This window comes from Dendropsophus ebraccatus, chromosome 4, assembly GCF_027789765.1.
Source record: "Dendropsophus ebraccatus isolate aDenEbr1 chromosome 4, aDenEbr1.pat, whole genome shotgun sequence".
NCBI lineage: Eukaryota > Metazoa > Chordata > Amphibia > Anura > Hylidae > Dendropsophus > Dendropsophus ebraccatus.
The window spans coordinates 58,254,102-58,277,810 of record NC_091457.1 but is presented as its reverse complement, the minus strand read 5'-3'; the positions used below and the strand labels follow the sequence as shown (position 1 = coordinate 58,277,810).

The 23,709-nt window shown below is 41.2% G+C and overlaps 1 protein-coding gene across 1 annotated transcript in view; it reads left to right on the top strand.

Moving 5' to 3' along the window:
• Window positions 1-21,795, top strand: part of HSD11B2 (hydroxysteroid 11-beta dehydrogenase 2) — a 44,076-nt gene extending 22,281 nt beyond the window's left edge. The window contains exons 2-5 of the mRNA XM_069965923.1: window positions 7,141-7,353; window positions 11,354-11,539; window positions 14,211-14,348; window positions 16,882-21,795. Coding sequence (XP_069822024.1) covers window positions 7,141-7,353; window positions 11,354-11,539; window positions 14,211-14,348; window positions 16,882-17,234 — 890 coding nt within the window. The 3' untranslated portion in view covers window positions 17,235-21,795. The remainder of the gene's footprint in view (window positions 1-7,140; window positions 7,354-11,353; window positions 11,540-14,210; window positions 14,349-16,881) is intronic.
• Window positions 21,796-23,709: the final 1,914 nt, after the last annotated feature.

Genomic DNA, 23,709 nt, shown 5'->3' with positions numbered 1-23,709 from the left:
CTCTGCATCACCTATGTGTACCCTGACCTGTCCTGACAATAATCTTTAAATCTTGCAGCTTTTAGTCTAGCCACTAAGCCTAATAATAAGATGATACTTCCTATACTTCAGAGAAAACCAGTAATCTCTATATCAACTTTATATCATTAATGCCAAGATTACAGTGGAAAGTGGTACTAGTATAGAGGTTAAAGATTCCCTTTAAAACAAGTTAAAGATTTCCAATTCTTTTATTGTTACTGTCCTCAAAACATAGGACAGAAAGACATGTGACTCCAATTAATCATACTCTTAAAGGTAAAATCTTGTACATTATACAGTGATATACAATGTTCATACTTTGTTATTGCAACATATTGCTAAGGAACAATGCTTCACAGACTTAAGCAGATGCAACTGTCAACGACAATTATATAGTTTAACTTAGTAATAAACAAGAGTAACATGAATTATTGACAAGATTATAGGTATAGTAAGACAAAGTAAGGACGTTATAGGTAGGTTCAGCAGATACATTATTGGTGTAAGGGTGAGCCCAGGTTTACACCTCAATTAGCATTAGTATTCTAAAATAGAAACAATACAATAATTACAATAATAATAATTTATTCATATTGCACCAATATATTTTGCAGAACATTATAGTAGCCAAATAAAACACTGAGTAATTGACAATAATGCCAAGATTTTCATATTACACACACACACACACACAGTATATATATATATATATATATATATATATATATATATATATATACTCAGCTCCTCAGGGGGGATTCAAACGTCCGCAATTTTGCGGACGTTACGGATGGGGACAGTGAGTAATGGATTTGTTCCTGCCTGTTATTACAGTGCCACTGCGATTCAAAGAGTTTCCCTGCTGCTGGCATGATATTGACACATCATGCTGGGTGAGAAATGAATCCATTACTCACCTTCTCCCTCTGTAATATCCGCAAAATTGCGGACGGGTGAATACCCCCTAAATCCACAATAACTTTAGTGCAAATATTCCTGGTCCCTTTTTGTCATTTCTTCCTCGTTCCTGTGAAATGTTGACCTCACAGCAACTGGTGGATAGGAAGAAGTAGTGGTGAGTAGGGACCAAGGGCATTGGGGTGACAGCTGCAGGGAATCATGGGAAGGTATTACTACATTATTTATATGAGGCACTCCCAGCCATATATCACTTTTTATTTCATCCCAGGACAACCCCTTTTGCCTAGTGGATGGAAAACAGCCTTGATGTCTTATGACTTTGAGAATTTCTGTAAATTTGGGATTTCCTGCTGCCTTGAGGTCATTATGATGCTAAAGTTAGCAAATAGTAAACATTCTTGTCTGGGTCAGATGAACAGGCATCTATATTCTATGATGACAGGGGTAAAAGTGACTACCAGACACATTTGACTCTTGTTTCTCTGGGAAACAAGAAGGTTGGTCGGTTAGGATATTATCAAGCTGGCTCAGATATTGGGGCATAGCCTGTCAGTCAAGGGATCCATCAAGAAGGTTTTCAAGAAAATGTGTCACCTAGATTTTTTTTACCTATCTTTTTACTGTGGCAGCCATCATGTCTGAGCTGGGGTTTTTTTTAATCATTTTTATTGAAAAATAAATTTGCATACACAGAAACATATAGAAAGTCAGTAAATGTACACATACGCTGCCAAAAGGGCAACAGTCAATACAAGTCTGAGTTGTTTTACCAATATTTAGGGATATTCTTCGAGCATGGGCATAGGCACAGTGATGCTAGACCCTATTCACATAAACGTTGAATGGATGAGCTCTGAACAGCTATTTACAATAGATGTTTTATATATCTACTAGCTTTATTTTCTGCTTGGTGTATTCAGTATTATTTTAAAATAAAGAATAAGTATAGTATAATAGAAAGTTAGAAAAAACATTATGAAAAATTGTTTTAAAAAATACGTGTAAACAATAGGACATTTTCTGATGATACATTCCCTCAAGACAAATCTTTTCTGAATTATTTTTTCTCTCCTGAGAAACCAATCTACAGTTTGTCCCATAAGGAGTTTAAATGTCTCCTGCACGTGTGACACAGCTCTAGATCACAGTTAATCTTTAGCCATGCTATAAAGCCTATTAAACAGCAGCAGAACCCTAACAATAAAACTTGTGTGTCGTCTTGGAGATCAGAACACACTGTACTTTCCAGTCCATACAACACTGCTGCTTTTCTCAACAAACCACCCTGCTTGTACTCTCTTCATCAATCTGTCCCTGAATATAATTTTATGAAACCAGTCCCAGTATTATAACCGGAATGTTTTTAGATTTCACTATACCCACAGCTTATATATAAAATCAAGCTACGGTTCTTTGCGGGGCATTAGTAGGCCCACTAGTACTTGCCAGTTTGATGGCTCACATCAGCCTTTACATTGTCTACATAGGTTCCATCCACTTGGACACAAAAAAAAACTTCGGTGAAACTTTAGTAGAAACGTTCAAGAATGTATGCTAATATTTATTCAATTGGGAAACCCAGTTATTATAATACATATTAGTCACATATGGACTATGTTTCCACAACGTGAAAGCCATCTTTCCGGACAGCCATCATTTCAGCGCAAAAAGACAGCCATCATTAGCAATAGACGTAAGTCTTTTATCTCTGAAACATTGGCCGCCCACAAAGACTGCCGCAATTTTCACATAGTAGGACTATAGCATTAGTCGGTAAACAGTCTGCACCACAACACTGCTGAGCTCTTATTAATATGACACATTGACCACAGGTTGGGAGACATCATAAGTTTTGATCAGTCAGGTCTGAGTGTTCAAGCCCCTAACCAATTCCTAAAATAAGGTGGGAGATGCATACAGCTGGACACATTATTCCCTGACTTTCTGTGCTCTTCATCCGATTGCAGGGGATAGCCCCAAAGACTTACAATGGCGCATGTCTCTTGATAGTGGAAGAAGATTGCAGTAAGTCAGGAAGTGGCTGGCATATTCTAATGATTAGTGGAGGTCTGAACAAGGATACCGGGATAATAGAAAGTGAAATGTCTCGACAACACGTATAGAGGATTAGGCATCTCCAGTTATAAGACCATTGCTCTGTGTGGATGACCCAGTCAGAACAGAAGGGTTTGATCCTTTTCTATGAAACAAAGAATGGGTAACATAATTGCAATATTGGGTAGCTCTGATTAAGTGTTGGGTAGCTTCTCATAGGGATGTATCAGTATGCCACAATATATCACAGCAAATATCCCCATTAGCCAGTCCAGATAATCCAAGAGTAGGATACCTTTTGAAGATTAACAAACAATAAGTATTAGGGTGCCTTCACACGTACCGACTCACAGTTTATTATCCACAGAAAATCTGCATGGTACAAATAAATGCACATAGTACGCTGCTGTGGGAATACATTGCCATTGAGTTACATAGTAATCATTATCGTAGCAGATTTCATTGCAATAAACACGCAGCACTAAATAAACTGCGAGTCGGTATATGTGAAGGCACCCTAAAGAAGATTCTTGAGCTCACCCGCCAATGGGAAATGTTAAATTTCACCCATCCTGGTGAGGAGTTCCCTTTAAAGAAGACTAAGTTGGTTTGGAAATATGTTAATATGATTTTGTATGTAATTCTGATTTTAAAGAGCCATTTTTGCCAATTTTTTTTTTAAGAAATCAATAGGTGATGGCAAGCGGTTTTGCAATATACTCACTTTATTTATTTATTTATTTTTTTTTCTATGTTAAAAACAATATTATACATACAGCCAAACTTTAAAGGGGTACTCCGGCCTGGGGGCTTTGTTTTTATATGGCCGGGGAGGAGGAGGCTGAGGGCAACGATGTCCACTCACCTCCCATTCCAGCGGCGGGTCCCGTATTGCGGTGCTCCGGTCCCCGCTGCCCGGCCACTTCCTGGTGTCTGACGTGGGCTTGAGATGTGACGTTTCGAGTCGGCTCAACCAGTCAGTGACCGCCTCTGTTACTGACAGGCTGGGCGGACTTGAAATGTCACGTCTCAAGCCCATGTCACGTCTCAAGCCCATGACACCAGGTAGCGGCCGGGCAGCGGGGACCAGAGCGCCGCAATACGGGACCCGCCGCTGGAACCAGGGAGGTGAGTGGACGTCATTGCCCTCAGCCACCTCCTTCCCGGCCATATAAAAAAAAAAGCCGCCAGGCCGGAGTACCCCTTTAATCCATGCGCCCTCCGTGCTGATATTTAGTCTTTTGGTATTTTGGTCTGTTCAAAAAGAGACCAAACACAGTCCCAGTCCTTTGCGCGCTGTCGCAAGGAAATAAACCTGTTCATCATGTAGGATGTATATTAACTGAGGGCAATTAATATATAATTATATTATATTACTATAATGACTGTCAATCAGTACCAAGCCATGTCTGTGAGCACACAAAGGACTGGGGCTTCCCATGTTTGGTCTTGTTTTTGAAGGGAGGGAGCACAACTGCATAAAAAAAATTGCATCAGTGCCTCTTTAATCTTAAAAAAAAAAAAAAAACTCACTTAAAAACTATCCACCCTATCCCTGTACAGGTGCAACAGAATTATTACCATAGTTGATCATTGAACAAGCCTGTATGGACAAGGTTGTTCATCAGGCGGTGAAATTAGAAACATGACAAACTAGAAGGAAAAAGAAAAACTGACGTGATAAAAGAAGTTCATTCCCCTTTTTACTGCAAAGATGGAGTTATAAAGTTAGGTTTTATTAGAGCTACTTGTGTCACGAAGAGCCAAAGCCTTGCAATGGAGTTAAAGGGTAACTCTTGGTTTTGGTATCAACTGTCAGCATGAACCTATGGCCTCAACATTTATTGTCAAAATACCATTGTAAAATTATTTCCTGGAGATAACTGAAGCTACAGTATGAATTGATTATCAAGGTAGAGTTACTGTAGGTTTTATATTCAGAATTCTGAAAGGTCATGTCATTATCTTATGTCATTTCTATTTACTGATAGCAGGCAGAGCTCCTAAGGATCAGGTTTAGAAAAACATGGCTGCCTGAACAGCACCCCTCTTGTTTACGGGTGTATTCACACGTACAGGATCCGCAGCAGATATGCAGCAGATTTAATGGTGCAGATATGATGCTGTGTTCAGTAATTTAGTTACATTGATACTGCGGGTCCTGTACGTGTGAACGCACCCTGAATGTAATTTTGCAGCTCAGTCTCGTCCTGACCTCAAATACTGGCTGTGAAACAGGTATATAATAATGTTTGCTTACCTGGACAGGATACACCAGTGTTCCCAGTGTATTCAGCCCAAATTAATATTTTGTCATACCTATAAACATCTGGATAAACATTTGCTGGCCACATAGGATTATTGTAAGACAATTATTGTTAGTCCAAATACCCATTGAACAACAACACTGGATTAGGGAAGCATCTGCCATGTATTCATGCTCCACCAATCTCCAGTGAAAACAAAGGTCAAAGAAAGGTCATAGCCAGAGTCTCATAGGTGAGAAGTGAATTCTTATCAGAACTAATCTATGGCCAGTATGAGCAGTTTAGCAGAAACAGTCCACAATAGAGGCGCTGTTTTAGTAGAAACTTTCTAGACTCCTTTAAAAGTTTTAAAACCAACCAAGTATAGTTGCTTAACTAAGAAAACTGCTATGTCACAACTATTTCCCCTATGGTGAGGTTCCAATGTCTGAGAAAGTAAATAAAATGCATCTTTATGTGGTTACTTGATTTCAACAGGATTTACTACGTGAATGTATTAGATAAGACTTTGAGGTCAACACATGAAAGGTATTTGTTCAAGAAAAATACATTACTGTCTCTTCATATTTGACATTGGGTATTTATGAACTGAATATGATGTGCGGGTAATTCTGCTAATCTCCATGTATTGGTAGTTACCAGAGAAACCCTAGCTTTTCTTTAGTCTTTTATTTACATGTGTTGTAGGTTGGATTAAAAGTGGCATAGCATACCTCCCAGATGGGAGGACTGGAACTGGCTAACCTCCATCTATGTGAACTATGCCCTGGCAGGCTTACATATTAGACCACACCTTTGGTTTGCCAAGCCAGAGTCACAGTCACAATAATTACTAATCTATATCACAATAGGTTACAGAATCAAAAGCACTTATATTACTGTCATCTGAGAGCAGTCCACTTTGTTGGAAAGAAGAAACAAAGAAAATGATAAATTCTGCAAGCTGAGTTACATTTCTCTTCAAACTTCAAAACTAGGGATGAGCGAATGTATTCCGCTCATTGAGCTGCAGAGCTTTGAAGTCTTCTCCGCTCCATGCCGTTCCTCCCTATGTGCTGGGAAAAAGATAGATCCAGTTCTGGAAAACTGGGAGAAGTTTCCAAGAACTGGATCAATCTTTTTTCAGCACCTGGGGAGGAGCGTCACGGAGTGGAGATGACTTCAAAGCCCTGCAGCTCAATGAGCGGAATACAGATAGGAATGAAGCGCTTTGCTTTGTTCCTACTGTAAATTCGCTCATATTCAAAACCGTATGAAGGAATCAGTGCTTGAAGCCTACAATCAATGGCAGTCCTGACATTTTCCAAAACATATTTATGACCCTCAATAGCTTCGCTTGGGCTCAGAGCTAATTGCAAATGAGCCCAAAAAATACAACCAAAACTTGCATTTGTTAGATCCCAGCCTACTGGTACTCACCTAATGGCAAAGTCCAGCAAAACATGAGTAATCTAAAACAATTCTTTATTATTCTGGTGCTAAAAACATTTACATCTGCATGGAATGCCAACCAACATGCCTTGCGCTTTTAAAGTATTTAACACTTATTTATAGCACAGGATGCATTGAATAAGATATAAAGGAAAACTATTAGCAGGTTAGAAGTATCTAACCTACTATGTCCTTATAGCACATGGGCGCTGAGGATGGAGGTAAGTTCTTACCTTCATCCTTGGTGCCATTTCCGTAATCTTAGAAGTTTAATCCTTGGCTGGCCTACCCTTTCTAATGAGTATCAGCAGAGCAGACGGACTGGGGCTGAATTGGTGCACTGGGAGTGGCACATTTCCCCTTAGATGTGTGGTAAAGGTTGTCATTAAACTTGAGTAGACTAGGCCCTTTCCCATTTCTTATGCAGATTATTTTATTTTTCCAGGATGTGATTCAGGTTTCGGAAATGCAGCTGCCTATAAAATGGATCAAATGGGCTTCAAAGTGATTGCAAGTGTGCTGGACCTGCAAAGCCCAGGTGCTCAGGATCTCCAAAAGAGATGCTCAGAGAGGTTAACTATTATTCAAATGGACTTGACCAAATCTGAAGACATAAAAAGAGCCCATCAAGTAATAAGGGAGAAAACAGCTGAAGCTGGTATGTATAGGTGGATACTCATCCATGTACACATGCAATGCTAATGTTTTTGGCACATGTATGCAGACCAGTTTAAATTTGTATCACACTTTTCAAGGCCATTTTTAAAAGGCTGTTAGACTTACACTGGCAATACATTGGAGGGAACCTGTCAGCTGTAGCTCGTGCTTAAAGCTCAAGTGTCAAAAAAGCTGTGCTGAGCTGCCTCCCTCCCCAACTCTATCTGCCTTGACTGATAGAAGTGCATGACTCAATGCTGGAAGAGGAGCCTTGTACATCCTCCCTGCCATGCCATAATATAGTGCTGGCAAAAGTGGCCTGAGGTTGGCACTGTGCTCGGCTGATGATTTACACAGTACACTAATGGCATTTGGGGCTTATTGGAAGAAGGAGTTACTGATGCACTGCTTTTGCAATGTGCTGTTTGAACAGATGAAAAAAACAGCAGCAGCACAACAAGGACAGGATTACAGTAAGTAGTGAAACGTCTGATATTGGAATTAAAGGGAAACTTTAATTTCCCTTGCATGGAAAGCACAAATCCTCTGGAGAGTGTATATACTGTAGCTTGTAGATACACAGTCTTTCCCTACCTCCCTGTTTTGCACTTGGCACATGGTAAGACCTGAACCAACCTGTTCTGTCCTGGTCTCTCTGTTACTAGAGATGTTTGAACCTAACAATGGGCAGTGGACAGCATATTGAATGGAAGGTAGACATCTAATGGCCAAGACTTTAGAGCTATTTTGGGGTAAGGAATAGATATGAGTGCAACTCAAGTATGCTCGAGTCCTAACGTTCAGCAACTTCAGTCACTGGTAATCAAATGCCAAACAATCGGACTCGAGCATGCTCAAAATGTGCTCTGGTAAGGAATCATTTTGGTAAAAGTAGTGATTTACAGAAATGTAAGGGCTCACATAGGCTAAATCAAATAGAGGGAAGTTGTTTGAAATGACAGCAATCATTGAAATCTAAAATGCTCGATCCTTGCTTCGCCTAACATTCAGGAAGTTCAAACAAAATTTAGGACTTGACCCTTTTAGGATGTGTTATGAATGTTTATTCTTTTTATTAATTTTGTGGTTCTGAGCTGTACATGGACCCGTAGTCTCCATAGAAGAAGGATCATAGTCAAAATTCAAAATTAGCTTAAAGAGTTATTAAAAGAAAAAAAGAACTTGTCTCCTATCCACAGAATAGGGGACAAGTAAGTGATCACAAGGGGTTTGACCTCTGGCATTCTCTGTATCGGCACCTGGCTTCTGTGTAATGAATAGAGCCATGGGTACGGCATGAGACCTGCGGCTCTATTCATTTCTGTGGAGGTGCCAGAGAGAGACAAGTAAGCCAGAAGAGCACTTACTCGTCTCTCTCCGGCACTTCCATAAGAAAGAGCTGAGTAAGCCGTAAGAGTGCTTACTTGGCTCTCTCCATTGGAATAAATAGAGCCTCGAGTCTTGTGCCAGTTCCACGGTTTTATTCATATCACAGAAGCCGGGGGCCGATACGGAGATTGCCAGTGGGCGGGGAGTTGGAGGTCGGAACCCCCCCTCCCCGTGATCTCTTACTTGCTAATGTTAATTTTTCTTGGAATACCCCTTTAACAGTAAGTGTGGGAGGAAACTAGATTACTCAGAAGAAACCTACACAAACAATGGGAGAATATACGAATTCCATACAGATGTTGTGCTTATTTTGGTAGGAACCCAACAGCATATGGTACTAACAAGCATGCTGCCCAAAGTCTATTTTTAGTATAAACAAGGCAGATATTACATTCAGATTTGACCATGTTCTTTACAATAAAGGACAGGATGCTTCTGAGAAGACAGGTCATTCTTAATCATTAATAGAGATGGCAGCTGATTTATTTTACTTATTAATAAACTATCCCTACACAATGCACAGACTTGCCCAGAGGGCATTGAACTGATTCTGAGAACAAACATTGCTATCTATCTGTGTGACCAGACTGTCATGTATCATCACAGAAGAAAGCATGGACAACTTATTGCATAGGGGACTTGTAGAGCAAAGGTCCACCTTTTTTATAATTATACCTCTAAAATTAAAGGGGTACAGCCCTTTAAACCTTTTTATATATTGCTGCACTTATATAGAACATACAGATTCTAGCGTCTTCGGGACCAACGCTTAACACTTCCACTGCCGCTTCTGAGAGAAATTAACCATGGCAGTGACAGCTCACTCCATCAATCACTGGCTACAGTGCTGTCGTGCTTGAGCCAGTGAAGGTGAGTCCATCGAGGAAGTGGTGGTGGAAACATTCACCGGGGGAAAAAAAGACTCTACATGAGGACTCTGGGGGAGTGTGGTTAGGGAAGAATAGGCTCTTTATTGTGGTTTATATACAGTAGGTGCTGCAACATGCAATTTTTTAGGAACCTGAGTACCCCTTTAAAAGGAACGTGTCACCTAAATTTTCTTTTACTGATTACTGATGCTAAAAATTGATCTATTTCCTGGTTTCCGTGCTTGGTGTCGGTCTTTTCCCAAGCACTGACCTTCCCTGGAGCCCCACCGAACCCCTCTCCCCTCTGTGCTACAGGGCAGACGGGTGCTCAGGAAAAGAAAGGCGCCAAGCGCGGGAATCTGGTGGCAATTCAAAAAAAGGACCACGCTACTGGCATCCCCACGCTGGTGCCGATGGATTAATGTAAAAAAGTAGCAACGATATACCTGATGGTACATTTATGTTAATAGCACAATGACTAGAGCTTAAAGGGAACCTGTCACCCTATCTAAATTATCTATGATTCACTTAGAATGACTGTGACGTTTTAGAATAATCATAACTCCAAGTCATCAGGGCGGTCCTGGTGGGAATGCCGTCATGATTGGGAACCTCACCGATACAACTCTACAAGACACAACTATGATTAGCTCAGCTGTTCTCAGTGAATCATAGATGTTAGTCATAGGGAAGCCTATCAGTGCTTTACACTGCCTATGGTTTGGGCAGCATGAAACTATTGACAGGTTTCTTTTATTTCTATTTGTACTGATACTTCATGTTCTTTATTTGTCCATTGTCTTCTGTATATGCGTAACTGAAAAAAGCTTGTTCTGAATATAGATAGATAGAAAAATATTATGATATAATAATGAAATATTATGATATAATAATGAAATTTCAGCCGTTAAAATAGGTGCAAAGCTAATTTCCATTGTGTTGAATGGAAATTCTGCTCTGCAGTTCACACGGTGGAATTTGCGCACTGAACGTTCCGCGGCTAATCCGCTGTCCGCCAGAAGAATGAACATGTTCATTCTTCCGCTAGCGGAAGCCTATACAAACCAATGGGGCTCTGATTTTCAGTTTCAGCGCGGAATGCGAGCGTCTTCAGCGCGGAATACAAGCGTAATACAAGCGGAAATTATGCGCTGAATCAGCGCGGAAATGGAGAAAAAGGGGGGAGGAGGATTCCAGTATATATTCTCTAGTTTACTCGCCAAATACTCGCTGAATTTCAGCGCTGAATGCATGCGGATTCAGCGCGGATTCCTCGAGTATTCCGCGCTGAATTTGTCAAGAGCTGATTACGAGCTGAACACTTTCCTAGCGGAATACGCAGGGATTCTGCTTACATTCTGCTTATATTCTGCTCGGAATTCAGCGTCAGTTGATTTCAGGCAGAAATATTTCCTCGCGTAATCCGCCCCTTTTGCTCTGTGTGAACATAGCCTTAGGGGTAAACATTTCTTAAGGAGGTAGACCGAGGACAGGACTGCTAACTTGTTTTTCAGCATTTCTTCCCTGGGAGAATGATTCATTAATCACTCCTTGTCCTATAACTTAATATAGTTTTTCTATTCAATTACTTAGTATGGCACAGTGTCAGATGCTTTTTAGATTCTAGTTCTATCCAGCAGGTGTAAAGGAAAAACACTGTGGCCTGCTAGTTCCTAATCCCTTTAACCTTTGTGGTTTCTGGCATTTTAAGGTTTGTGTTTTTTTCTTCTTCTTGCTGTTTAGGGCTGTGGGCGCTGGTGAATAATGCCGGGTACTGTGCTCACTTTGGAGATGCTGAGCTGTCACTCATGTCCACCTACAGAGGCTGTATGGAAGTCAACTTTTTTGGAACACTTGAAATTACCAAAACACTATTACCAATGCTACGTTCCTCCAAAGGACGGATTGTGACTATTAGCAGCCCTGCAGGTAACTATGTCCTCATCATCCTTCTTGACCTATAGCAATAGTCAGCAATTAGGGTATGTTCACACTGAGTAAATCAGGCGGAATTCCGCCACAGAATCCCTGTCTCAGTGTGCCATAGGCTGTCTGTGGGAGAGCGCGCGCTCCTTTGCTGCCGCCGCTTTCTGCTCAAGAAAGTGATATGTCATTGCTTTAAGCAGAGAGCGGCGGCAGCGGAGGAGAGCACGCTCTCTCATAGACAAGCAGTGTAACACTGAGACAGGCGGAATTCTGCCTGATTTATTCAGTGTGAACATACCCTTACATCATAAGGCCTGGCTCACACTGTTCATATGTACGTAAATTACTTGTTGTTAATTAATTGTTGTACGTAAATTGTTCCATCTATGCCCAGGTTGAACCCAGCATAACAGGGAGCTTTAAAAAGTGGGACATCAAACTTGGGTTAAAAACTGGGCTTACAGATGCATTTTAGTATTCAAAGGACATGTCAGCATTGGGGAGTTTAACTTTAGGGAGACATTTATGAAGAGCAGAGTGCTTGTATGGTGGGCGCAGAAATCTAGACCTGCTACACACAGGCGTAAATGATGGTATGTCTGTCGCGGGAGGAGGCCACGCCTCTGCGCCATCTCCCTGGAGTTCATCAATTCCCCCTTAGAGTATGTACTGTGTTCCAAAATCTGGCGTGATGTCGTCTTCAAAAACGTGTAGAAAACAAAACAATTGTGGAAGGAATTGCCATTGCCTTTCCAGTTGTCCGCTCCCACTGGTGTACTACTGATTCCAGCATGCACAGCTACTGGGTAACCTTATTACATGCTGGCTGGTCTGTGCTCCTCTCCACTATAATGCATCTGCTCCTGTGACTGTCATGCTTAGCTCTGCCTGTTGAATGTGTGCTCTCTTCCTGATTCTTAAAGGGCCAGAACACACATATAAATGCTTCCCCTTCCAATCACCTATTATATCAGCCACACTCATGCTTGCTCTATATTGCCTCTCCAGTGTTTGACCCTGACTGCTTACTACAAACCTTTCTACCCACCTTGACCCATTACTGTATTGATCAGGCCATCTTCAGCCTAAGTAATAGGACCCTTATAGGCAGAGTGCTGTCTACCTTAGAGGCATGGTAGTCAGCACTCTGCTCATGGTGGTGCTTATGGCAGAATATACTCCAGTAGATTGTGAGAAAAAATCTCGGCGCTCACTGACGCAGTTAGGTCGTTTTTCTTTTTCACTTGTACAGTAACACAGGAGATACAAGAGGACGCTTTTCGGCTAATCTGGGAAACAATGTGAACCATTATCTTATATGCTTGTATGGCCGGTCAGGGTGAGATTTTAGGTAGAACTCCCCTTTAGCATTTTATGTGGTCTTATCATTCTCATATGAAAATAATGTATTACAATAGTTCCTTTGACTTAATAAGTTGTCTGTACATACTGGCACATTCAGTACAACAAGCCCTACAACTTGCCTCTCTACATGCTTTGTTTAGTTTTCCATGGATGCTTGTGAACTGGTCAAAGGTTTACACCTGAAAGGCAGGTAGTGCCTGCCAGTGTTAGTCATCATTCCTTATAATGCATGGTATTGACATAAAGCCATTGCTAGCAAAGTTTTAATATAACATACCCGTAAGTGGAAACTAAGGCTTTGCCCATTCATTCATGCTGTTATCAGTCCAGCTTATGTGAGCTGGACTTTGATAAGAACCTTGTGTGTTCCTGGCACTTTCATCATGCCAATTTCTTAAAGGAAAAAAAAAAAAAAAAAAAAAAAAAATATATATATATATATATATATATATATATATATATATTATAGATAGACAGACACATATACACTATAAGGCTATATAATAAATATTTATTAATATCAATATAACGTAAGTTTTATATTGATCGCGGCCATTATTGCCGATTTGCAACAACGGCCATGATTAATATAAAACTTATATTGCACTGCAGTCAATAGGATCCCGGCCTGAGCGTATACACATAGTATACGCTTCAGCTGGGATCCCTGGCGGCCACAGCGAAAACTGACATGTTAGTTTTGTGCGGCCGCTAATCATTGAATAGCGGCCACACAAGTCTGATAGGTCAAACAATGGACAGTGCAGCGCCAGCATCCCAATTCAATAGAAATGAAGATCATCTTCAGTGAAAATGATATTCTTCACTGACACCGGCCGTTCTGTGACCCAGCCCAGTCACAGAACGGCCTGTGTCTTACATAGTGTGAACCCAACCTAAGAAATAATTCCAATCAATGGACTTTTTTTGGAGTTCATTCTTAGGAGAATTCTGCACCTAAAGTGAGCAGGGTCGGTCATACTAACCAGTGGCACAGGGTGCAGAGGTTGTTGTTCCATCTGTAGGACTTGAGGATGCTGGCAACTGACATCATTTTACGCAATGACCATGACAATGCAATAAATATTTCCTTAAATTGCTGTGTCAGAAAATTCTAGCAACTTTGTTTTGAAAATCTTAACTAGACGGAGCTAAAAAAAAAAACAACAATGTGGTCTTCTGAATTTATGAGATGTCAGATAAATGTCTTGGGGTGGATATTCTCATTATGCTAGGCGTCTGATATCAGTGAATTGTTTTATGCACTATTATATAACATTGACATACTCAAAACTCCTTGATCTTTTAGGCGAACACACGTTTCCATTTTTGGCTGCCTATGGCTCCTCCAAAGCTGCTTTGAGCAGAGTCATGGACACATTTCGTCATGAACTAATGTCCTGGGGAGTGAAAGTCAGTGTTATACAGCCAGCGTCCTACAGAACAGGTATGTAGGAATTCAAATCTTATTCTCTGAAATACAGATCCAAAATCATAAAATAATGGACTTAGGACATAGTTTCAGATATATCTGAAACTTTTTTTTTTTCTAAATTTTCTGTACAATTGATTATATTTATTTAACCCTTTGACTATAAATGGACCAGGTGGATTGTTTAACCTCAGCCTCATTCTGCTTTACTATCGCTCCCTACATATAAGCTGCAGTAACCAGACTGAGAAGTTGGGTGGGTGGTGAACACTTGACAAGACTAGGAGGGTCATCTCTACATCTGTTTCTCCAAGGGCTGATGTAAAATGCAGCACCTGGCCACAATTTTTATGATACAGGACTACTCAACCAGGCCACTGCACTACAAAGCACAGCAGCATGGCATTCAGTGAAGGGTTTTTAGTAAGAACATACTGTGCAAACACAGTGAAACACGAATGCCAGCCATTACAGAAATAAACACACATGAACACAAACAACACCACACAATGGTCCTTAAGTTACAAAGGCTTCAGATTATATTTTCAACACACAATTGTCTGTCCTGAGCCATTGTAACTTGAAATCATACTCAACATACAATGCTACAGACAGTCTAAATCTGTGAATGACTAGATCATCACACCAACTAAAGTGGGAATTTTACCAGTGTTACTGCAGTGCATGCGGTGATTGGTTGTTTAGTATTTTCTATCTGCAGTACAGTGTGATACTACCAGGGCCGGCTCCAGGTTTTTGCGGGCCCTCGGGCGGAAGAGCCTCAGTGGGACCCTCATCCATCCACTTGAGAGACCACTAACATACACAAATACATATTATTGACACAGACACTGACTGACACAGACACTGACTGACTGACAGACAATGACTGACATAGACACTGACTGACACTGACACACTCAGACACTGATACTGACTGCCTAACACAGACACAGCTCAGTCTTCTCCCTCTTCCTCTTTGTAAGGTTGTGGACCTTGTGGTCATGTGCCTTCTGATGTTCAGTCCCTCACCCTGAACTACAGTGAGCAGGCTGAACATTAGAACACCGGGCTCCTCTGCCTCTCTGGGCCCCTAGAGGCGCTGCCGGCCCCGGAACTTGCCCGGGTAAGCCCTTTACTGGCGCCGACCCTGGATGCTACATATCCTCTACTGCTTTTTACCTGTGCCAGGATGAGCTGCTCCTACGGAGACACCAGGTGACGCCAGCTTTAGACAGGACCATAAAAAAGCTTCTGTCCTCTACATAGTGCTTTACTGTCTCCAGTAGCTCTTTCTGACTGATGTATATAAGGACTTTTTCCATATTAGTTACCTAATTTTTCTTTAAGCTTTACATTTTCTTGGATTTTTGGATGACTGGACCAATTACCAGTTTTCCATACTGAAAACATAAAGTGGTTGTCCTGGAACCAATAAATATTGTAACTTGACCACTGGTCTAAAATACCATTTACAATCATAGTAAGAGAACAAACACATTCACAAAATGGCACATTCCATAGGGATTGGGCTCGATGGAAAAACACCTCAGATATACAGTTACTACTTCTGTGTGTATCCCAAGAAGACTGTTTATTTTACCAAGGACCATGTGGACGTTACCCCATGTAACTTTTGTTTTCTTCCATATTTTTGTATGTCTGTTTTCCCAGTACTTTGATATATTATTACTTGTATTTGCAATAAACTCAAATAATAAACTGTATTTGCCCAGAACACCTTAATTGGGATGGCAGACTATGAAATATGACAGTAGCCCAGACACAATAAGTAATTTAAGGTAAAATGCCCTTTGGAGACAGCTCTCTTTTATTAAGTCCGGTTAATATAAAAAAAATAAATCAGTTTAAATTTAGAGATACTTTTGTATCAGCAACACGATTACTGCTGGCAGTAGACAGGAACACACGGTTTTCTACCCTTAAACTTTTTTGCATCCAATAAAGCATTCGCTGTACCGTTTTACCACTTTATGCTCATTTTGCTTTCCACATTACCGGGCTGGTTAATCTAATAGCAGTGAAATTGGTTAAACATTTACTATGTGAAATGACAATAATTTGGCTGTCTCGTATTTTCACTATATTGTACAATAACATGCTTTGTACTTCACTGCCGCAGGCTAACATAACAAGCAAGCAGGACTAACAGGGTCATTTCATAAAGGTCATCTCAATAAGACACAATGTTTGGGTATAATTCAGCCACATTATGAGTTAATGGTTGAGAGTAAGGACAGAGACAAGAAAAGACTTAACAAAAGTTGTGTAAATTTAAAGGGGTATTCTCAGCTCAATTTGTTATCTCCTGTTCATTGGATTGGCGATGACAAGTTGACAGGTAGGGGTCCTACCCCTGCGACCCCCACTGATCCTGAGCTATGGGGCTGCTGAACATTTTCGAGGGCTGAACCTGAAAATGTTTGGTAGGGCTATGGATCGAGAACAACGGGATAAAATGTGAATGCCCCTTGAAGTCAGTATCTTGTTTTCACTTTTACATATTTGTCTGTGTCGTTATTTGTAGGCGCTCACGACAATAAACTTCACTGGGAGACCCAACACAAGAAACTGCTGGCAAGTCTACCAAGTGAATTGCTTCAAGAATATGGTGAGGAATATATCTGTGAAACCCAAAATATGTTTCTCAAGTATGGAAATACAGCAAGCCCTGACTTCAGCCCTGTATTAGACAGTATTGTAGACGCTGTTCTGTCCGAGAACCCAAAAGTTAAATACTATGCTGGAAAACAGCTATGGCTATTGTATTTCATTGGAATTTACTTACCGCACAGTATCAGTGACAGCTTCTTTAAAAGTATATTCCTAAAAAGTAAGACTATGCCAAGAGCCCTTCAAAAGCAGAAGAATAATGAATGAGAGAGACTCCATGATCCACCTAATTCCATTCTTAAATAATTTCTCTGGGAATCAATACAGTGATGTTTCATCAAGCACAAAAAAGTTTGCAATGAAGAACTCTGGTCCTTTCTGCCTTCAATGTGCTACTCATTCCAGTGAAAATTTCCACTATTCTTTTATTTTTATGTTATTATTTTACTGTTGTCTTCTTATTTTTTTTACATAACTAGTACTGTGCTCTTCTACTTCATTTCTGGCTTCTAAGCAGCTGGATTCGGCTATCAACTAAAGCTAGGTAGTCAGTAGAAGGATCTTTTACCCAGTGGTGAACTGCTTTGACCTCACTAAATGCTTGTTTGGCCAAGCAAAATGTGCATTATAATCTGTATGGCGAGGGTAGGAGGAAGCACCTGTCAGCTGCCCCCAACAACAGCCATCTTGGAGGAAACAATAAAACTGGACTTGGAAAAATCCAACTTGGCCTATTATATTTACCCTCAGATGTTGTTACATATTTAACAACCCTCATAGATAATAGGCAGTTAATGCATCCTATTGGCCATCTAACATCAGATTTAGCCTTTCTATTTTAATCATGATATAATTGTTATATTTCTTTTATATTTAAACATCTGACATTGTATTTATTTAGTGTGATGAGTAGGGCTATCATTGCAAGTGTACAAAGTTTAAAGTGCCTTCTCAGAATTGCAAGTCATTTTAAGTACAACCGACATAACAAACGCCAAAACCGAATTATCTTCAGTAAGGATGGTCCGAACCTGGCCGCTCCGTACAGCGGGTGGATACAGCGGGAGGACCGCCTGGAAAACTGGGATACAGCCTATGGCTATGGCTGTATGCCAGTTTTCCGGGCGGTCCTCCCGCTGTATCCACCCTCTCCACGGAGCAGGAAGACAGCGGGAATCATTGCTGAGAGCTCGGGTTTGTACGAACCCGAACCTCGGCAGGTTCGGACCATCCCTAATCTTCAGGTCATAGAACTTCTACACTTCCCATGCACAATTTCATTGAGTAGCCATGTAACATTTCAGGGATAAAGATTACCATGTTAGATAAATGTGCCTAATACTTTCTATGGGTGGGTTCACATTGAGGAATTCTCGCAGATAAACTCCGCGGAATTCCGCCGGCTGTACGCGCTCATGGACGCGCGCCTTTCCGCCGGCTCCATAGACACCATTCTATGGGCAGGCTGATTCCTCATTCCGCCAAAAGAATTGACATGTCAGTTCTTTCGGCAGAATGCGGAATCATCCGGCCCATAGAATGGTGTCTATCGAGCCGGCGGAAAGGCGCGCGTCCGTGAGCAAGTACAGCCAGCGGAATTCCGCTGAGTTTATCCGTGAGAATTCCTCAATGTGAACCCACCCTAAGATGGTCAGATACCTATACCTCAGCATCATCCATGTAGGAGAAAACAACTAAATTAAAGAAGAAAATCCCAAGTCCATCGACTGATGTTACAGTGTATCTGTCAGCCACAACAGACATGAATAGGGAATGCTAAAGGGGTATTCTGGTATCAGAAAATTGTATTTAAATACAACTATTACCCTAATACATCTAACTTACTAACATAGTGTTATGCCTACATGCACATGCTTAAAATAGCCCTGAAAGGGAGTTGTGTAGTTCTTTCATTTTCAATGTGGTATTGTCTCAACAGTTACCTGGTTCTTTCCTCTCTCCCAAGAGGAGGCATTATTTTCTGATGCCTCAGAAGGCTTTGTTAAATCTTGTCTCTGAGCTCTAGCCCCATCCCCTAAGTGATGTTATTATGATATTTCGGGAATAATAAGGTGTGTTCACACTGTGATGTTTTGTGCTGAGCAATGCCACAGGCAGAAAAGCAGACAGGGAATGGATACAGCAAGTGCTGCAGATTTACTTACTGCAGAGCAGTAGTCTGCTGTGTTCTGAAATGCTGCAGCTCTGGGCAGGGAACTGGCAGGAGTGCTGTAGGGTGGGAGGACTGTGATGAAGCAGTGTGTTCTGAGAATGCTGTTCAACCAGAAAGTAGTGACAAGGACATGGTAGGGGAAAGGATTCCATACCCACAAAACTGTTGACATTTTATGTTTTAGAACTCAGAGAGGTGAGCAATGCTATATGCCTATGTACCTTTTTTTTCACCTGACGTTGGAGTACCCCTTTCAAGGGTACCTATCATTTAAACAAAATTCTGACATGTAAGAGGTTTGTATCAGTGAGAGTCCTGGTGCTGAGACCCCCACCGATCGCAAGAATGAAGGGGCAGATGCACTCAGCAGCGCATGCTCTGCACCTTGATCTCCACTCTCACTCCTAATGTAGCAGCGGATGGAACTATAATGGAGTCTACAGAACTTCTGGCAATCGCGTCTACCAGAAGTTCATTAGTCTCCATTATAATTCCGTCTACTGCTACTTTATAAGAGAGAGTGAAGATAAAGGAGCAGAGCACACGCTGCTGAGCACGTCTGCCCCTTTGTTGTAACATTCGGCTAGGTTCTTAGCACCCAGACTCTACCGATACAAACCTCTGACATGTTACTATGACATGAAGCCAAAAATAGGTAAAGTCCAACAGCACCAATCAATCCCTTCTGTGAGCAGGGTTGGAAATGCAGGCTGGAAAACCCACAATGCCAAACAGTGGGTGATGATACAGGTCATGGTAGGTCAAATAGCATCTTATAGAATGTTAGAAGTCTGTATTGGGCAATCAAGCATACATACAACGTTTCGACAATGAGCCTCTGTCAAGTATCTTTGCAAAGGCTCATTGTGAGCCGAAATGTCGCTTGAAGATTCTATCGCTCGGATGCTGTTGGACCTTCCATTACATCTCACTTTGTTTAAATTATAGGTGCCCTTTAAATTTAAATGAGAATAATAGAATATGATGAAGTATATTTTTCTACTGTCCAAGTTGTTTTTTATCTTTTGGATTATGGTAATGGGCAAATACTGATTATTTAGTAAATATTACTGTTATGATATCAATAAGATTACAGCAACCAATCAGATGTATTCATGTTATTTATACTATACACAGACTTAGCAGATAATTTTACTGTGATTTAGTAAGAATTGGTTTCGGGCGGCAGTTCTGGCCTGTCTATAATTGTATTATGGAATTTGTACTGATATATTTGTGTACGGCTTTCATTGAAACAGAAAGATAATAATTATTCAGTGTAACATACAATAAATAAAGGTAAGGCCTCATTCCGTCTACTGTGAAATATGAAATTCTGTTCGGGAATGCCTAGTAATACTTCTAGTATACAGTATTGCCAATACAGAGCTGAACAGAATAGTGGAGGCTTAAAGTGAATCTGTCAGTAAGTTTTTGTTGCCCTATGTGAGGGCAGTATAACTTGGTGACAGCCATGCTCAACAGAACAATGCAATTCTGTGCAGCCATTCTCCTAATATACCATGGATTAGTGTAGGACAAATTTGTGGATTTTAATGGTCCAATCCAAAGGCAGTAGCTTTCTCCCCACTTAGAACACACACCCAACCAAGCATGAATGTGTATGGGAGATCAGGAGAGTTTAGCCTATAGCTTTTCGATATGTGCTATCTAATCTATCACCATCATGTTATAAAGCAGTAAGAACTGCCCAGACTGATATATATCTTTGTGAGAACAGATTTAGTATAACTTGTAACAGGTTTATAGAAATCCCTGATAGTTCTGTGTTAAAGCGAATGTACCAGCAAGTACATCGCTTTAAGATTTTTACATCAATAGACTGGCGCCGGCATAAGGATGCTGGTGGCACAGTCTTTTTTTTGAATGGCGGCCTAGTTCCTGCTTACGGCACCGGTCTATTCCCTGGCACCAGCCTGGCCTGACGTTCTGCCCTCCCTTCTATGATGCAATGCCTTTAGAATTAATGGAGCTGCATCACAGAGGGGAGGGGTTTCGTCGCACTAGGTCCGTCTCCAGTGCTTCAGGCGGGGGGTGAGCAGGAATAGACCAGCGCCGTGTGCAGGAAACGGGCTGCGGTACAAAAACAGGAGTGCGGCACTGGCATCCCCACACCAGCGCCTGTCTATTGATGTAAAAATCTTAAAGTGATGTACCTGCTGGTACAGTCGCTTTAAGGAGTCCAATAAACAGTGTATCTCAATGGACTGGATTTTTTTTAGCATGAAAACATCTGAGATTCCAATCAATAAATTAGAAGTTATACTAAATCTTTTCCCATAAAGACATACCAATCATACCAAACCTTTTTGGACAGCTCCAGTTGAGTAACCTTATAGTGTTGTAAATTACAAACAGATCTTCTGTTACCATATAAACCAGTCTATAAATGTGATGTCCTCTCTTTTATCTACAATGTCAGCACTGCTGCACGAAACCACTCACTACAAAAATAATGATCGATAGGTTTGGTAATAGATCACACTTGTGTAATATGTAATAATGTTTGTGTTGTAGCATTTGTTATTATGCTTTACAAATATTGAGATTATTTTTCTAAATCATTGTATTGCCTTTCTCTGTAAATTGTCTGTCTAGTTTCTAAAAAAATAAAGTTTTTTTTATTTTTTCACACATTTGTTTTCAAAATGTTGTCTCTTAATGAGTGGCTAAAAAGGTTTACATTTCATTGACTGATATTATATACTGTAGCCTTATATATGACCAGGGCTATGGTCATGCTATGCATAAAGGCTTCACTTCCTGGATAAAATGGTGATGTCACGACCTGACTCCCAGAGCTGTGTGGGCTGTTGCTGCTGGAGAGGATGAGGGCAGGGGGACACTGAGGGACACAGGGCACTGCAGGGACACTGAGCATCCCTCTGCCATCATCCTCTCCAGCAGCCACAGCCTGCACAGCTCTGGGAGTCGGGTTGTGACATCACCATATTATCCAGGAAGTGAAGCCTTGATGCAGTAGTAAGTGCAGGGAAAAAAGCACTTTATATGCATTTCCTGTAATAAGTGTATATCGGTGATTTGTTTAACTTTTTTGGGGAAAACAATACTTTAATATTTTGGCCAGTCTTCTCCTTTAAGAAGTCATATTGCCTAGATCATATTGGCTGCTGATATGACTTGGTATGGGTCGGTATTATTATTGTACAGTAAAGTCCAATGATTCTTCACAAGTAGAAAAACAAAAGTGTGCTTGCCATGCATCCTCCATCTCTGCACCGACACCTTGTAACAAAAAAAGGCTCTGCACAGCTCATACACAGGGATGGCTGCAAAATCGTGATGTCAAGAATGCCTTAATATTAAAGTGTCACTGTCGTTAAAGGGGTAGTGTGGTGGTAAAGAATTATTCACAGACTAACACACATTACAAAGTTATACAACTTTGTAATGTATGTTATGTCTGTGAATGGCCCCCTTCCCCATGTCCCACCACCCCCACCCGTGTACCCGGAAGTGTGGTGCGCTATACTCACCTGTCACGTGCCGACACCCGTCTCCGATCTTCAGCGAGTGACGTCTTCTTCGGGCGGACGGCGAACAGCTCTGACTGTCCCGAATGCCGGTCACCCTCTGCAGCATCATCCGATGCTCAGCCGCGATTGGCTGAGCATAACTGTGCTCAGCCAATCGCGGCTGAGCACAGTTGTGACGCGGCTGAGGGGGGGGGCGGCGGCAGGGATTCGGCAGGGATGACGTTTGGCACAAAATGGCGGACGGCCCTCGACACGGATCAGGTAATGTATAATGCACCACACTTCCGGGTACACGGGTGGGGGTGGTGGGACACGGGGAAACGGGGTGATTCACAGACATAACATACATTACAAAGTTGTATAACTTTGTAATGTGTGTTAGTCTGTGACTAATTTCTGAGCACCGCACTGCCCCTTTAAAAAAAAAATTTCAGAAATCAATAGTCCAGGCGATTTTAAGAAACTTTGTAATTGGGTTTATTAGCCAAATCTGCCATTATCTGCATGTAAAAAGCCTTTTCCCAGGTCCCCCCCCTCCTCTCCTTTCTGTCATCCACTCCTCAGAATCAAAAAATCTCGACAGTTTTTTCATCAGTCGGATCTGTCTGGTCTATGAAGAGGGTAGGGAGGGGGGAGGAGTGAGATTAGCGGGCAGATGAGAGCCGAGAACAAAGGATTGCACAGCAGGGGAGCTATTCAGAGCCCTAATTAGTGGTCAGATAGCTCAGTGGTGACTGTCAGAGGAGAGAGACCGTAATGTGAGTGTAAATTAACTCTTTGTTGTCCTGTTTTTGCTGCCTTTACTTTCTCAATAGGAAAACCATGAAGACAGGGGGGAGAGCTTCAAACTGCTTTTTCATGATAAAATAAATGTTCCGGCTAATAAACCCAATTACAAAGTTTCTTAAAATCGCCTGTACTATTGATTTCTGCAATAAAAAATTTTAACGACAGTGACACTTTAAGCTCTAAAATTATCAGAAGTTGTCATGGCAGTCTGGGCCAAATGGAGATAAAATGGAAATAACATTTACAAAGAGAGAAGTCACCA